The sequence below is a fragment of the Lampetra planeri genome, chromosome 69 (assembly GCF_965212315.1).
Source record: "Lampetra planeri chromosome 69, kcLamPlan1.2.h2, whole genome shotgun sequence".
NCBI lineage: Eukaryota > Metazoa > Chordata > Hyperoartia > Petromyzontiformes > Petromyzontidae > Lampetra > Lampetra planeri.
The window spans coordinates 2061796-2078042 of NC_136174.1; the positions used below are offsets into that span (position 1 = coordinate 2061796).

The 16247-nt window shown below is 47.2% G+C and overlaps 1 protein-coding gene and 1 long non-coding RNA gene across 3 annotated transcripts; both read left to right on the plus strand.

Moving 5' to 3' along the window:
* The first annotated feature begins 1657 nt into the window (after nt 1-1657).
* LOC144737402 (tripartite motif-containing protein 14-like) lies at nt 1658-8294 on the plus strand. Its single transcript, XM_078620082.1, has 5 exons — nt 1658-1681; nt 2506-2613; nt 4804-4826; nt 5295-5389; nt 7559-8294. Exons 1-5 carry the CDS (start codon nt 1658-1660, stop codon nt 8107-8109), a joined length of 801 nt encoding a protein of 266 aa, XP_078476208.1. The 3' UTR covers nt 8110-8294.
* A 2306-nt stretch (nt 8295-10600) lies between these two features.
* LOC144737443 (uncharacterized) lies at nt 10601-13068 on the plus strand. Of its 2 annotated transcripts, none has more exons than XR_013588982.1 (2): nt 10601-10778; nt 12750-13068. It is a non-coding gene; the product is annotated as an uncharacterized LOC144737443 (long non-coding RNA). The 2 variants fall into 2 exon arrangements; XR_013588983.1 differs by having other exon boundaries at nt 10601-10745.
* The last annotated feature ends 3179 nt before the right edge of the window (nt 13069-16247 follow it).

Genomic DNA, 16247 nt, shown 5'->3' on the forward strand with positions numbered 1-16247 from the left:
CTACTACACACTACACTATTCACTACTATACACTACACTATACACTACTATACACTATACACTACAATACACTATACACTACACTATACACTACACTATACACTATACTATACACTACACTATAAACTACTATACACTACACTATACACTATTATACACTATACTATACACTATACTATACACTACACTATACTGTACACTACGCTACTATACAAAATGCTACTATACACTACACTATACACTACTAAACACTACACTATACACTACACTATACACTACACTACACACTACACTATATACTATTATACACTAAACTTTACACTACACTATACACTACTATACACTATACTACTATACTCTACACTACTATACACTACACTATACACTACACTATACACTACACACTACACTATGCACTACACTATACACTACTATACTGTACACTATACACTACTATACACTACACTACACACTTCTACACTACACTCGCTACACTCTACACTACACTATACGCTACACTATCCACTACTATACACTACTACACACTACACTATTCACTACTATACACTACACTATACACTACTATACACTATACACTACACTATACACTACACTATACACTACACTATACACTATACTATACACTACACTATAAACTACTATACACTACACTATACACTATTATACACTATACTATAAACTATATTATACACTACACTATATACTACTATACACTAGTACTATACACTACACTATACACTACACTATACACTATACTATACACTACTATACACTACACTATACACTACTATACACTACACTATACACAACTATACACTACAATATACATTACACTATACACTACTATACACTATACTATACACCAGAGGTGTGGACTCGAGTCATGTGACTTGGACTCGAGTCAGACTCGAGTCATGAATTTGATGACTTGCGACTCGACTTGGACTTGCATAACAATGACTTTGTCCCACCTATGAGATGTGGACTCGAGTCATGTGACTTGGACTCGAGTCAGACTCGAGTCATGAATTTGATGACTTGCGACTCGACTTGGACTTGCATAACAATGACTTTGTCCCACCTATGAGATGTGGACTCGAGTCATGTGACTTGGACTCGAGTCAGACTCGAGTCATGAATTTGATGACTTGCGACTCGACTTGGACTTGCATAACAATGACTTTGTCCCACCTATGAGATGTGGACTCGAGTCATGTGACTTGGACTCGAGTCAGACTCGAGTCATGAATTTGATGACTTGCGACTCGACTTGGACTTGCATAACAATGACTTTGTCCCACCTCTGCAGTACGGTACTGTAAATTGCTCTGTTTTGCTAAATTATCACTATTATTTAAGACTCCTGGGTAGGCTAGGCCATCTTCGACTTACGATATTTTTGACTTACGATGGGGTCGTCGTAACGCATCTCCATCGTAAGTAGAGGACTACCTGTACTGCCAGTGTGGCCTGGCTCCGCCCCCGACCACGCCCCCTTCTGGAACCTATTAACGGATTCTCGATGTGCCTCTTCCGTAACCTTTCCCCTAGATCCAACTCTGGTCTATCACGTGACCTGCTGTCAGTCAGGGCTGCTGTGAGCTGCAGATCCCTTTCCTTGTCAGCAGACAGCGCTATGCTGCTACGTGACCGATTCTACGTCACTACACCAGTGTAGTGTATAGTAGTGTAGTGTATAGTAGTGTAGTGTATAGTAGTGTAGTGTATAGTAGTGTAGTGTATAGTAGTGTAGTGTATAGTAGTGTAGTGTATAGTAGTGTATAGTAGTGTGTATAGTAGTGTATGGTGTAGTGTATAGTAGTGTAGTGGTGATACGCGCTGGGTGTATACGTTGTGTGCCAGCGCGTATGTACGGGTGTGTGTGTGGTGACGCGCGCTGACGGGGAGGAGCAGGCGTCAGTGCGCGGGTGGGGGTAGTGCTGCTGATTGGCTGTGTGCCGGTGATGCGCTGAGAGGGAGTGATCGGGGGGCAGCGCGGTGTGATTGGTCGGGGAGTGGAAACACGCGCTAGGGGGAAAACGGATCGTAGAGATAGCGCGTGGTGATTGGGTAACTGAGGAGCGGTGCCGACGTTGAGGTCCGCATCCGCTCCGTCTCCCGGGAGGAAGAGATATATAAGGTGATGCACAGAGGAGTAGAGGGCAGAAGTGGAACCATCTAAGAATGAAGACGAAGGTGCAGAGATAGAGCCCGGAGAGGAGAGTAATGGAGAGTAGAGGAGAGTAAGGTATAAGTGTGTAGCCAGAGAGAGAGAACGGTCTACACGAGCTGAGTAATGTATAGCGTGTAGCCAGAGAGAGAGAAAGGTCTACACGAGCTGAGTAATGTATAGTGTGTAGCCAGAGAGAGAGAAAGGTCTACACGAGCCGAGTATGCATACGGTGTAGCCAGAGAGAGAGAAAGGTCTACACGAGCCGAGTATGCATACGGTGTAGCCAGAGAGAGATGTAAAGTCTACATCAGATCAAGAAGAAGATCGCTCACTACCAGCGCGAGATCAGAGAGCTCCAGGCAGTAGCCACTCGCCTGCAGACCCGAGCGCAGGAGAGTGACTCATTCGCGTTCCTGCAGGTGAGGAATTAGTTTCCAGTGTCGCTATTGGCAGCAGCAGAAGAGGGAGGCTCCTGAATGAGAGCTCGCATCTCACGGGCTTGAGAACACAGCTCCAGTCATGGATCCGCATTGCAGCTCCAGTTGCTGTCATTTGGAAGGCCAGCTCATATTTTCACAGTTAAATCAATTCTCTCTCCCGTACTCTTAGGTTTTATCAGTAAAGTCACGTAGGTAACAAAATAAATAGAAATAATATTAGAAATAAAATAATAAATCACGACGTTTCGGAGGCAGCACAAGTCCCCGTCATCAGGTGGAACCGTCACAGCCATATTAACTGTAACAAGTGAGGAAAAATCCAAGAGACAAGCTCTTAAATACAAGTTAAGGGTGAGGGGGGGAGGGGCTTATCTGAATGTGGTAGCCAGGGAATGGAACGTGTTGGGGGGGGAGTGGGCGGGGCTAAAAGAGAACAATTGGTGCATCTCAACTCGGGGTTGCGGCCGGTGTTGGCTGACAATCCAAATACAAAAAGGGGAGTAGTGTTAAACCCTGGGGATGTCAACACTCTGTAAAGTAGAATAGTACCTGTCAAATAAGATGGTACAAATATGTGTAGTTAAATATTTTTTACATGGTTAATAACATCTTTCCAATGATTACTCAGTTTGTACCCATCATCACGGTTGAAGTTATGTCTGTGTTTGTAGATCTGGGTGGCTTCATGTACAAACCTTTGATGGTAGCCAGAAGGTTTGAAGAGCACCTTGGTCTCGGAAAAGACAATATCATGAGAGCCCACAGCGTTGTAGCAAGTATCGGCAATGGCGGAAGACTCAATTTTGCCGTGTTTCAGATCTGACTTGTGCTCGCGGACACGATCGGAGACATGACGTTTCGTTTCCCCAATGTAACAATCATCACAGCTGCAACTCAGCTTATAGACTCCAGGGTATTGCAAGTCAGGAATGACATCTTTTACAGATGGCATTAGATCACGGATTTTATGTACTGTACTGAATCGGACTTGGATCTTATATTTGTTTAGAATTTTGGAGATCTTTTTGGTCACGCCTGCTACGTATGGCAACGTGATAGTTTTGTTGGGAGTTTCAAGTGGTTGTTTCTGTATGGTGGGAGAAACAGCTTGGCGAATAGTGCGGTCAGAGTATCCGTTCATCTTGAGGGCCCGATGTACATGTTTTAATTCACTGGCCAGGTGGTGTTGGTCAGAGATGCCATGAGCTCTGTGGTATAGTGTTTTGATGAGATAATTATTTTTCTCTCTCTCCCGTCCTTTAACAGATTCCCATTAAGTTTGTTTCATTGTGAATATAATATAAATGGTATTGGAAATGCACTTTTAAAATCAACCCTACAACAATGTACACGGTATTCATGATTATCATCAGCCATGATCTATCCACTTATTGATGAAGGCCTCCCCAAGACATTGCCACATCTCATGAAGCCGCGATGCAACAATCCACCAGCGCCTGCTCACGAGCCGATGTCATCGCTGCTTCTTACTTTGTGAGCCTCCTCTTGTTCGTATTATGGAAGCTAAAATAAATACGAGGTCTCATACACTTATTAATTATATCATTGTGTCCTGAACATCACTTCTACAAGACCTGCACCATGTGCATTGGTAACGCCAGAAACTTCAAGTCCCAAATTACTCAACACAGATCAATATCAACCGGTCTCATTCTGAAATATTTGCCCTGCAATTCAGTGTTAGCCCTCATGGGGGTGGCGAGATGGTAACTACGTCGCCGAGTATACCGTAGGTCGGGGACATCACTATAAATTTGGAGTTTGCATGTCTCTCTCCATGGTCACATGGCTTTTATCCGGGTCCTCCAGTTTTTCCCTCCAAATTTGGAAACGTCCGTTTAGAGGATTGAGCTGTTATACATTTCCACGTGATGAACCACTTTGTTGAGCTATCATTTGTGGCCAGGTCGCTTCTGGAAAAGAGCCATATACCTCTGTGGGCTTTACCTGGAAAAAATAGTTTATAGTTGACTATCAACCAGTCTCCCTTTGAAATATTTGGCCCGTAAGTCAGTGTTGGTGATGATGGGGTCATAATCCAAAACTTTGGGGTTTATATTCCACCCACAGTTTTGCAGTGGGAACTCCATTGAATGCAAGGGAATCGAAGTAGAGTCATAGTAATGCATCTCTCTTTCTCTCCCACAGGGGCACCTGGAGGAGACACGCAGGTAAAAGACGACTTTCACTCACGACTCGACACCCGACAACATAGGACTGAGTGTGGAGCGTGGGCAGTGAGACATTGACTGTATGTGATGATTCAGTGTGTGGTGAAACTGTGTGTGGTGATGTTGCGTGTGAAGATGCTGTGTGAAGATATTTTGCGTGATGATGCTGTGTTATAATGCTGTGTGATGATGCTGTGTTAAGTGATGCTTTATGTGATACTGCGTGGTGATGCTGTGTGATGGTGCTGTGTGTGATGATTCTAAGTGTGGTGATAGTAATGCTGTGTGGTGTTGTAAGTAGTTGTGATGAGTTATTATGCTTTCTGTGATAAGTCTAGATGTGATGGAGCTGTGATGATTCCACGTGTGATGAAGCTGTGATGAGTATCTATGTAATGGAGCTTTGATGATCCTGTGAGGGACGATGCTCAATGTGAGACATTGGCCGTGTCTGTTCTGCTTTCACAGGGCAGGGAGGGTTACTTCAGCTCCACCCTCAGCTCGCAGCCAACAGGACATTGCCTCACTTCAAGTCCTGGAGACAAATGCAGTCAAACTCCTGTGTGAGTTCTTCAGTGTGAATCATGGGTGATTGAGTGGTCTTGACAATAAATTATCTCCGTGTGTGTTCACGAGGTCGACTCTACCTCAAATGAGTACCTGGTGTTTTGTGAAAACATCACCACTAGGGAGACAAAGGTGGCCAGGCGTAGTGCTGGCCACCCACCCCCTTGTTGGCCGTGCCAGCTTTTAAAGGTGCTGACTTGCCCTGACAGTGTGTTAAGACTACATAGGGGATTTTAGTCTATGTTTATATCCTAATCTAGGCCCCCGACTGATCAGAGCCATTATACTCAGTGTGGTGTTTTTTGGTAAATAATAAGCATTACCAGTCATGGGTAATTGCGATATTGAGATGCGGTGTGTGCCTGTGAATGTCTCTATGCATCTGTAGGTGGGGTTAGCGATGGCATAGTGGTTAGCACACTGCACTACGAACCAAGTTTACTGGGCTTGATTACCTGCCATTGCTAACATCAGTGGCAGGTGATATCTGATCCATTCCTCCGCCTCTGCTAGGCAGTTTCAACCTCAAATGAGTTCCTGATATTGGTAATGGTCATAATGATGGTGATAGTGGTTGTGATGAGGATGGTGGTAATAAAGCTGATATTACTGATAATGTGAGTGATGTGTGGTGATAATGATGGTGACATTGATGATAATATAGTTGGTGATGGTTGTGATGGTTTTGCTGATGGTGATAATGGTAGTGATGGTGGTATTGAGGGTTTCGATGGTCGTTGTGATGATTATAATGATGCTGGTCGTTTTCTTGGTGATAGTGATGAAGATGTTAGATGGTGATTTGAAGCTTTCGTGACTGCAGGAATCCATACTCTTTGGTTCTTTTGGTAAAGTCACGTAGGTAGAAAAATAAAAAATATGAATATATCACGACGTTTCGATAGCAACACAAGCGGTCGTCCTCAGGCAGAAAAAATTATCCAACAGTGGAACTGCTGAACCAGCGAGAGAGCTCTTACAACAATGTTATATATGTGGCGATGGGCAAGCAAGCGCTTGCCTCACAGCACAGTTGGCAGCACTGCAGCTTGTTTTACACATAGAAATGACATTAACTTACTAATTTCCCTAATCTCCCTGCCTAATCACTCCCATCAACATAGTGCTAATCTCCCATTAACACTGCTGTTGTGCGCGCATGCGGGTATTATACTCTTATGCGGCGACGGAAGCACATTTCATGCTAATCTCTCTCCCTAATCTCTCTCTCCATAATCTCCCCCATTAACACAACTGACGTGCTTGCGTCCGGGGATGGAATTCCTTTCCAGCTCAGACCCCGCTTGCCTGCCCACCGCCACATATGTAATAATACTCTTGGAGACAGCTTGTGGAATCGGTCTTATCTCAGTTCACAGACAGATCGCAAGAGACGCACCGCCACGTGGCACTCGGAGCCCCGCTCGCGCGTGGCCCCTCTCTTCGTTCCTCGTCTGACCACATGTCGTTCATCTCTCCCCTTATTTAATGCCTGGGTCACGTGGTACGCTCCAGCCAATCCTTGGTAGCCTGCGCCGAATCTTCTAGATTCCCCATCAACTTCCGGGACCACGCCCCTGACTTGTCTTCCCATTGGCTGAGGCCAAAACCAGCAGAACCAATCACCCTAGCTGGCACCCCTCGATCACGCCAGGGCCATGCTCCGAGGCTCTCCTCCCATTGGCTGTAAAGCAGGACCGGCAGAGCCGATCACCACATGAGCCGGACATAGGCTCTTATTGCACATATATAACCTCTTGTTGTAACAGCTCTCTCGCTGGTTCAGCAGTTCCACTGCTGGATATTTTTTACACTTGTGTTGCTATCGAAACGTCATGATATATTATTTTTTGTTTAATTTAAATGTTCTACCTACGTGATTTTACCGAAAGAACCAAAGGGTATTTTAGATGGTGGTGATGGGAACTGGTGATGGTCGAAGTAATGGTAGTGATAGTGGTGATGATTATGTTTGTGATGTTGCTGATGGCAGTAGTGATGTTGGTGATGTTCATCATATTGATGATGTTGGTGGTGATTTTGGTGTTTTTTGTGCTGTGATGGTTGATAGTGAAGATGATGGTTGATGATGTTGATGTGGTGATTATAGATGGTAATGGTAATGATGGTGTCCTGTAGTTATGTTGTGATCGCTGTTGTCACAGACGGATGCTCACCGACTCTGGACACAAACTCAGCTCATAACCAACTCCAGATCTCCTCGGAACTCAGGACGATAAAGTGGACCGGTGTTTCCCAGGGTCGCCTCGATCATCCACACCGGTTTGATGGCTGGTCACAAGCCCTGTGCTGTGAGAGCTTCTCGTCGGGTCACCACTACTGGGAGGTGGACGTGGGGGACGCGCGGTGGTGTCGGGTTGGAGTCGCATACGGGACGATCCCACGGAAAGGGGGTGGTGCTGCATTGCAGCTGGGACAGAACGATGCATCCTGGTGTTTAGAGAAACGTGACGACAACTTCTCAGTGGTTCATGGTGGAGTGAAGACCGCACTGTCGGTGAGGGGGGCCCCCTCCCCCCGCAGAATCGGGCTTCACCTGCACTGGGAGGGGGGGTTCCTGGAGTTTTACCGTGCCGACTCCATGGAGGTGATCCACGAGGTCCGGCAGAGATTCTCGCAGCCTCTCTACCCTGGGATGTGGGTGGGGTATTGTAATGAACCATTGAAGATCATGGATCTGAGTCGTGCATCCTGAGGATGAGAAAAAATAGAAACCCAAGAAACTGAGACGGACACCCAAGAAACGGAGGAAAGGGGGAATGGTGTGGAGAGGGTGACGTCAGGATGAGGCGAAGGTGGAATGGAGGGTGATGTAAGGTGAGGGTGAGGGGAGAATGGAGGGGAAGGTGACGGGTGAGCGTGGAAGGTGACGGTGAGGAGAGGATGGGAAAGACGGGGTAGAGGTTGGAGAGGAGAGGGGAGACTATGGAGAGGGCTTAGGAGGGAGGGGAACATGGAATGGAGGGCGAGGTAAGCTGAGTGTTAGGGGAGGGTGGGGTGAAGGGAAGGGTGAGGTGAGCATGGAGGGGGAGAGTGAGGGGGAGGTTCAAGTTGGTGTGCGTGAGCGATGTCACCTGTGAAGTACAAATCGCCGGTGCGGAAGTTTGAGGGATTTTAATGAAATCTGATTGGGGAATCAGCGCAGCCCCAGAGTCCGTGTGGCCGCTCCTTCAGCTGCAGGGCGTGCTCGCGTCACCACGCCTCCTCATCCTTCCGATTCACCATTTCACATCATTATCATCACCACCATCATCCCCATCAACACAACCATCATTGTAATCACCAGTCATCACCACCTCCATTATCACCATCATCATTCCCACCATCAAAATGATCAGCATCATTACCATTACTCCATTTTCATTACTATCATCACCACCACTCTATCATCATCATTATAATCACCAACATCATCAACATCATTATCCCCATCATCACTACGAACACGACCATTGCCTTCATGAACCACCATCATCACCAACACCACAAAAAACACCATAATCATCACCATTATCACGTCCATCACTATCATCACTATCATCACCACCACCACCATCATCATCACAATTCATCACCGTCATCATCAATATCACTATCTCCCTCATCACCATCATCATCACTACCACCACCACTATCATCACCACGACCATGATCAACACCATCATCATCATCATTACCACCCACACCACCATTATCACCATTACCCTTCTTACCATCATCATCACCATCACTACAATCATCATTGCAATTGTAGTGCCGTAGATGATCCACACTTGCCGGCAGTGGTGGACAGGGCCCATCTGCAGGCACCTCGGACCCCCAGGGGAGGGGCCACTGTGCCAGCCCACGAGGGGGGGGGGCTGCTGGGGGCTCTAGGATCCTAGGCAGCTAAGCCCTCAGAGCCGGGGCCTCAGTATCCCAGACAGCCCCGACAGTTGAGCCCCTTGGCGCCACCAACGGGGGGCTGCGGGGGAACTACGATCCCACGCAATCCCACCCCTCGATGGGCAAGGGGGATAAAAGGGCCGCTCCCTGGCCGATCGGGACCAGTCGCAGCTCAACACCCAAGACCAGCCAGCTTAGGACCCTGGACCCCATCGCCCCACTTGTCCTTGTAAGGGCCGGGATGCTGTGCGGGCCAATGGTGGGACTCTGGGACTCCCGGCTCTACGCCCTTGTAAGGGCGAGTTCCGAGGAAGCCAGAGTCTAGACCCGCACCTTGGCTGGGTCGGGTCAGGTAGCCTCACCTAGGGTTACTGTAGCCGGAGGACCCGAGAGTGTAGCCAGTGTCAGGCAAGCTAGGAGTAGGCTGTTTCCCTAGGCTATGTCCCTAGGCTGTAACAGAGTATCAGGACTGTTGGAGTGTTGAATAGTAATAAAGAAGTTACCTCTACAAGTGTCTCCGGAACCCATTACATTTGGTGTCAGGAGTGGGGTTGTGCGAGTGTGGGAGACCACGGGGATGCGGTTCACGCAGTTCAGATCGTGGGGGTGTCATCTCCTGCTGGGATCTATGCGATGGGTCTCCTCAGCTCGGTCGGTACAGCTGTGTGCTGCGATGCGAGTATTGGCGAGAGACTGGGTTGAAGTTCCCCCGATACGGCCGACGCGTGCACGTCGGAAAGGTGGGGTGTGATGCCGAGTGGCATGAGATGTCTGGGTTGGCCTTCAAGGGAGGGCTGCTGGGTTGTGCGAGCGCGGGAGACCACAGGGATGCGGTTCGCACAGTTCATACTGCGGGGGTGCCATCTCCTGCAGGGATCTGTGCGATGTCTCAGCCATATCGTTGGCGAGTCGGGCATTGCTGCGGATCCCGAGGAGGGCTAGGTGTGCCACTGGTCGTTGTTCAAGTGTCATTGCTTCACCTTTTTGTTGATTGACGCTTGTATATAGTGTACGTTTCTACAGGTGGGTTAGGGTAGTTATGGTTGCTTTTTTGTTCTCTTTTCTTTTCCTGTTGAGGCTTGCATATTTTTTTTACTCCCCTTTCGTTAATTTACACTTTCTAATTATTAACAGCCGGGGCGGCTGGAGGCTACGTAGGGGGGGGGGGGGGTAATGTAGTGCTGTAGATGGGCCACACCTACCGGCAGTGGTGGACAAGGTCCATCTGCAAGGGTGCCCTGTACCGCCAAGGGGGAGGAGGGGGGCTGCGGGGGATCTATGATCCCACGCAATGCCTCCCCTCGATGGGCAATGGGGCATAAAAGGGGACCTCCCCAGCCGATCGGGACCAGTCGCAGATCAAGACCCAAGACCAACCAGCTTAGGACTCTGGACCCCCTCACCCCGCTTGTCCTTTTAAGCGCCGGGACGCTGTGCGGGCCAATGGTGAGACTGTGGGACTCCTGGCTCTACATCCTTGTAAGGGCGAGTTCCGAGGAAGCCAGAGTCTAGACCCGCACCTTGGCTGGGTCAGGTCAGGTAGCCTCCCCTAGGGTAATTGTAGCCGAAGGACCCGAGAGTGTCCCTCAGGTGTGTCCCTAGGCTGTGTCCCTAGGCTGCAACAGAGTATCAGGACTGTTGAGGTGTGGTATCGTAATAAAGAAGTTACCTCTACAAGTGTCTCCGGAACCCATTACACAGTTACAATCCAAATGCAGGTGAGGAGTCGTGGTATCCAGAACAGGGGTCAGACAATTTGGTTACTGAGACTTGTCTTTTGTTGTGCAACTACTAGCAGAGATTTTGACGAAGCAGCTGCAAGTTACTAAGTCGCACAATTTATATTGATTTGGTTGCACAACTCATCTCTAAAGGTGTGGACTTTGATGAAGAAAATGAGACAATCAGTTGTTATTTTCCAAATTGTATCATTCAATCCGTGTCCATAATCATCAGCATTGTCCTTAGCACTAAAAAAAGTGTATTATCAGTAGCACGTTACCTTGAGGATACAATACCATGGTAGAAGCAGGAAACGCTGATGTGTGGTGAAGTGAAGGGACACAGCTGATGGTAATGTACCTGGACCAATCTGTCACTTCTTACTTAAAGTACATCTCCTGCTCAAAGGAGACAAACTGAACTCACGATTCATCAATGCACTTAACAATAATATTGGCATACACTCACATACAGCAGGATTGATAAGATAAGAAGTTTTGTCAAGAGGGAAATACTCCACATATTCAAGGGATTCTCCATCAACATTGTTGGTGGATGTTTGACTGGTCCGATCACGGTTCTTATCTAATCTTAAAAACATTCCTGCGGAGGGAGCTGGTAGGAACGTTGGGTTGCTCGGTCAATGGCCAGGGTCAACGGCGGCGTGGTGTATTCCGCAACTATGGCTGACTGTGAGGGCGGGCACAAGCCGGCGTGAGTATGTTAAACTTTGAGTTTTATAAGGGCACCACGGGGTGACCAGCCCCTCCCCACCCAGCCCAACCCCCCCACCCCCCACCCAGCCCCACCCTCCCCACACAGCCGCTCCCCACCCTCCCACCCAGCCCCTCCCCACCCTCCCCACCCAGCCCCTCCCCACCCTCCCCTCTCCACCCAGCCCGACCCCTCCCGTTTTTGGATGCACGACCGACAGACGGACACAATAATCCCCTGTGGGCTGGTGGAACCAGGTGGTTCCTACCAGTATGAGATTTATATAGCATCTTTACGAAGGTGTTTTACAGCAATTCGAAAATCGTATACAGCATGATGAATGAAATGAAGAATTGGGTTATTGTAAAGTAGTGGTGTACTTTTGATGACAGTAAAAAAAGAGGGATGGATAAGGAGGGGTTTTGATACCTGGTCGTAGCTGGAGGGGGGGGTGACAGAAAGCTTGGGTGGCTGAAAAAACAATGAGGCATCATTGTATTGAGAAGACAAAGGGTGGTGGCAATGGGCTGGAGCCAGGAGGGAGAAGAAGGCCACCACACCACAGACGACGTCCACAACGTCTGTGCAGTGCAGCAGCGCAGTTCCGGCTGGGCCCACGACGAGGTAGAAGGCGCAGCTTCAGCCCAGCTCGCTTGCCATGGACACGAATCTTCCCTCCGTGCCCGGCATGCTGACACGGTGAAGACTTTCAGGGGCAGGAGCTCGACCTCTCATCCGGCCACGTGGGAAGGCGAGGAATTCGCACGGCGCCGTGCGAATTCCTCGCCAGCAGGTGACCGCCAGCAGCCGGGCCACCAAGAGGACGCTTGGTGGGCGTGGAGGGCAGGCAAGAGATGCGGGAGGGGAGCAGCGCCGATCGTCAAGAGCGGAGAGGAAGCCACGAGGTGCCGGCGAGGGTGCGACCCAGCGGGGAACCGCTGGCAGCAAGGCTGCTGTGAGGACGCCATTAACATAATTGATCGGATTCATTTTATCCTCTTTATCCTCTTTCAGCGCACAGAAGATGCGGCCTGACGCCACGTGGAAGCCTGCCCCTTGCATGGAGAGGGCCATCTTCTGCACTGTTGCAGGGAGCATGATTCTGGGTCTGCACGAAGTCTGCTGAACCCGGAGTTTCCAATAAGCGATGGTCGGGAGTGTAGTGATGACAGTTTTACATGGGAGAGAAAAACGTGGTCAAATATTGCGGAGTCAGAGAGAGAGAAACACAGACACAGGAGCGGGTTTAAAAACATCTTTAATTTACTTTGCACGTGGGCGCACATTAGCCATGCCTCGGGACTCAAGTCAATAAAAAAGTTTACAAATGTCATCATGCTGCTTGAACTGTTGGAATTGGCTGGCGCGCTATGCTGCTGCTTCCGATGTCTCTTATCTTATACTCATTCTTAAAAATATTAAATAATTTTAATTCGTTTAATCATTTTACCTTATATTAGTTGACTTTTATACTCTTAGGTTTTTTCGGTAAAGTCACGTAGGTAAAACAATTTTTACCAATAAAAGTAAAATAAAACAAATTAAAAAATTCACGACGTTTCGGAAGCAACACAAGCCTCCGTTGCTTCCGACACGTCGTGAATTTTTTTATTTGTTTCATTTTACTTTATTGATTTTAAAAAAAATACCTACGTGACTTTACCGAAAAAACCTAAGAGTATGAATCCTTGCAGTCACGAAAGCTTCAAATCTAGAATTAGTTGACTTTGTTATTTTCATGTCATTGAGTATCGTTGTTGTTTTATGTTTCACTGCTGTAGTTATCACCTTTTACGATGCAGCATTGCCTGGCCTTGCAGCCTGCAGCTACCATCACCTCTCCTGACGTACATGTACTACTACACATTAAACTCATACACGCGAACTTACACGTGTTTTCATACTCTATATCGCAGTATACACACTGTATACAGTGTTACATGTAACATACAGTACACCTTTACCTACACACTTACATTGCACATTAGGCACTACACGAGCTTCTCACACACACACTAACATGCCGTACATGTGGCACGTGGTGTCAGAGCTGGGAAAATTCCCCCCCCCCTCCTATTAAAAGACTCATCAGGATGCTATAGTAATGACTGAGAATTGAGTGGTGGTAGGGAAAGAGACGAGGCAGGGTAGGAATGGAGACACAGTTCCGGCGGAGGGGTGCAGGCCGGGTGTGTGGGGTAAGGCAGGCGAGCGGGGAGTGGCAGAGGGCGACGTTAGAAACAGAGGCACGAGAGAGAGGCGGCTATGTTGCTGTTGCTTTATTGACAAGTTAGTTGTGGGGCCGTCCATAAATGACGTCACGCACCTGGGGGAGGGGGGGGTCAGACATTTGTGACGATGTGTGACGAGAAGGGGGGGGGGGGGTTTGAGAAATGTGACATCACATAAAAATGCGCCACTTTAAATAAATATAGAATTGTTATAACAACACTAATTGTTATAACAACACTCCTACAACATCAGAGTGTAGCGCCACATTAAATACGCACTACAATGACAATAGTTTAAAGCGATTTGAAGCGTGTTTTATTTTTAAAATGGAAATATGATTTTGGGGGAGGGGATGGGCAGAGCTTTGTGACGTCATAGTTGAGGGGGGGGGGTCTCACTTTTTTGTGACGCCGTGTGACGCGGGGGGCGGGGTCAAACATCGTCCAAAATCGCGTGACGTCATTTATGGACGGCCCCTGTTGACACATACGCGCACGAGAGAGAGAAGAATCCGTGACTGTGTTTGGTTGTTCCATTGAGAGAAGTTGGACGACCGTCCGCGATCTGTGATCGCAACAAACGTTCACGTTGCATTCCCGAGGAGCAAGGCGGTCCATCATCACACTGTGACCTGCATCCACACCCAAAGGTGGCTTCATCAGAGCTCAACGCTGACCCACGCAGGACACGCCCACCTGCCCTCAGGCCCCGCCCACCTGCCCTCAGGCCCCGCCCACCTGCCCTCTGACCCCTGATTTTGGCGGGAAACCAACATCAGATTCTAGATTTGAAGCTTTCGTGACTGCAAGGATTCATATGCTTAGGTTTTTTCGGTAAAATCACGTAGGTAAAACGTCGTGATTTTTTTTTTTTCTTTTATTTTACTTTCATTAATTTTAATGTTTTACCTACGTGACTTTACCGAAAAAACCTAAGAATACAACATCAGATTGGCGGCAGTGATGTTGCTAAGCAGCGAGGTGGTGAGACACAGGCTGAGGTAAAAGTTTTACTTCTTGCGTACAGGCACGTGAAGTAAAGTCACTGTGCTGATTACATTTACTGTGCTATGAGGTAGGGAACAGTGGTGTAAGGTTACGACTTGTCCAGATCAGGGGCGGTTTCTTCATTAGGGCGATTGGGCGACGCACCACCAACGTCATTCAACCACAGAGTCACGCCAGCCGTCACTGTGCCCCTGGATATAGTCCAATCAGCGTCATGTCCCGTTCTGTGGAGTACCGCCTCTTTTTGGGCGATTTCCCTCCGGCTGAGAATCGCCCCGAGTGGCCCCATAGACTTACATTCAAAGATGTTTTTTTTCGAACGGGGGCGCTGCAATGCATTCTCTATGGCTTCCGGGAGGGCTCACCCTAACGTGCTTACGTCATCATACGTAAGCACGTTTCATCCAACAATATAATTTGTCGCCACCTAGTGGAATCTTTAATAAAATAAACTTGAGTGGATTGTATATTGATAGTGAGTATAGAAACAAACAAGATGTATTGTAAGAGTCACTTTATTTTTCATTAATATTAAAGAAGTGAAGTTGCCTTTACATGCTTAAGCTGTTAATTTATCCATTGCATGGGTGGACCTTATCCTTATCAATCATCCAGACATTTGCCCCCCCTGAGAGATTTTGCAGGAGCCGCCACTGGTCCAGATAGAGTTACGTGATTAAGAATGTAACACAACTCTGTAGCATTCTGAGGTAAATCTTTAATAACGTATTTTGGATTTAAGCTGCGAATGTTAACATTTATAGTAACATAGTTACATAGCTTAGGTTATTCTCATAACTCGTTTGTAAGTGTGACTTAAATCAAAAGTAGTTATGATAGGTATAAATGTTGTGTTAACATTTTTGACATAAATCCGGTATTTAAAGCTAGAAAAAGTCTTTAAAAGCATATTAAATATTTAATATGTATATTTAAGCATTCAGAATAACGTAGTTACGTAGCTTACATGATTCTAAGAACTCGTGTGTAAGTGTGCGTATGATTGCAAGCAAACACGATGTGTGAATGTGCTGTAATTGACGCTACGCAGCGCCCCCCTGTGATGACAACAGCAGAGCTCCGTGACAATAACACTTGCAGAGAGCGCGGAGATCTTTAACTTTGATTTAAAGCTTTCGTGACTGCGGGGATTCATATTCTTGGTTCTTTCGGTAATGTCACGTAGTAGGGAAATAATAAAATAATAAAATATACAAAATTTATTGTTTTATATTTTTATGTAAAACATTTTCTTTTATATTTTTATTATTTA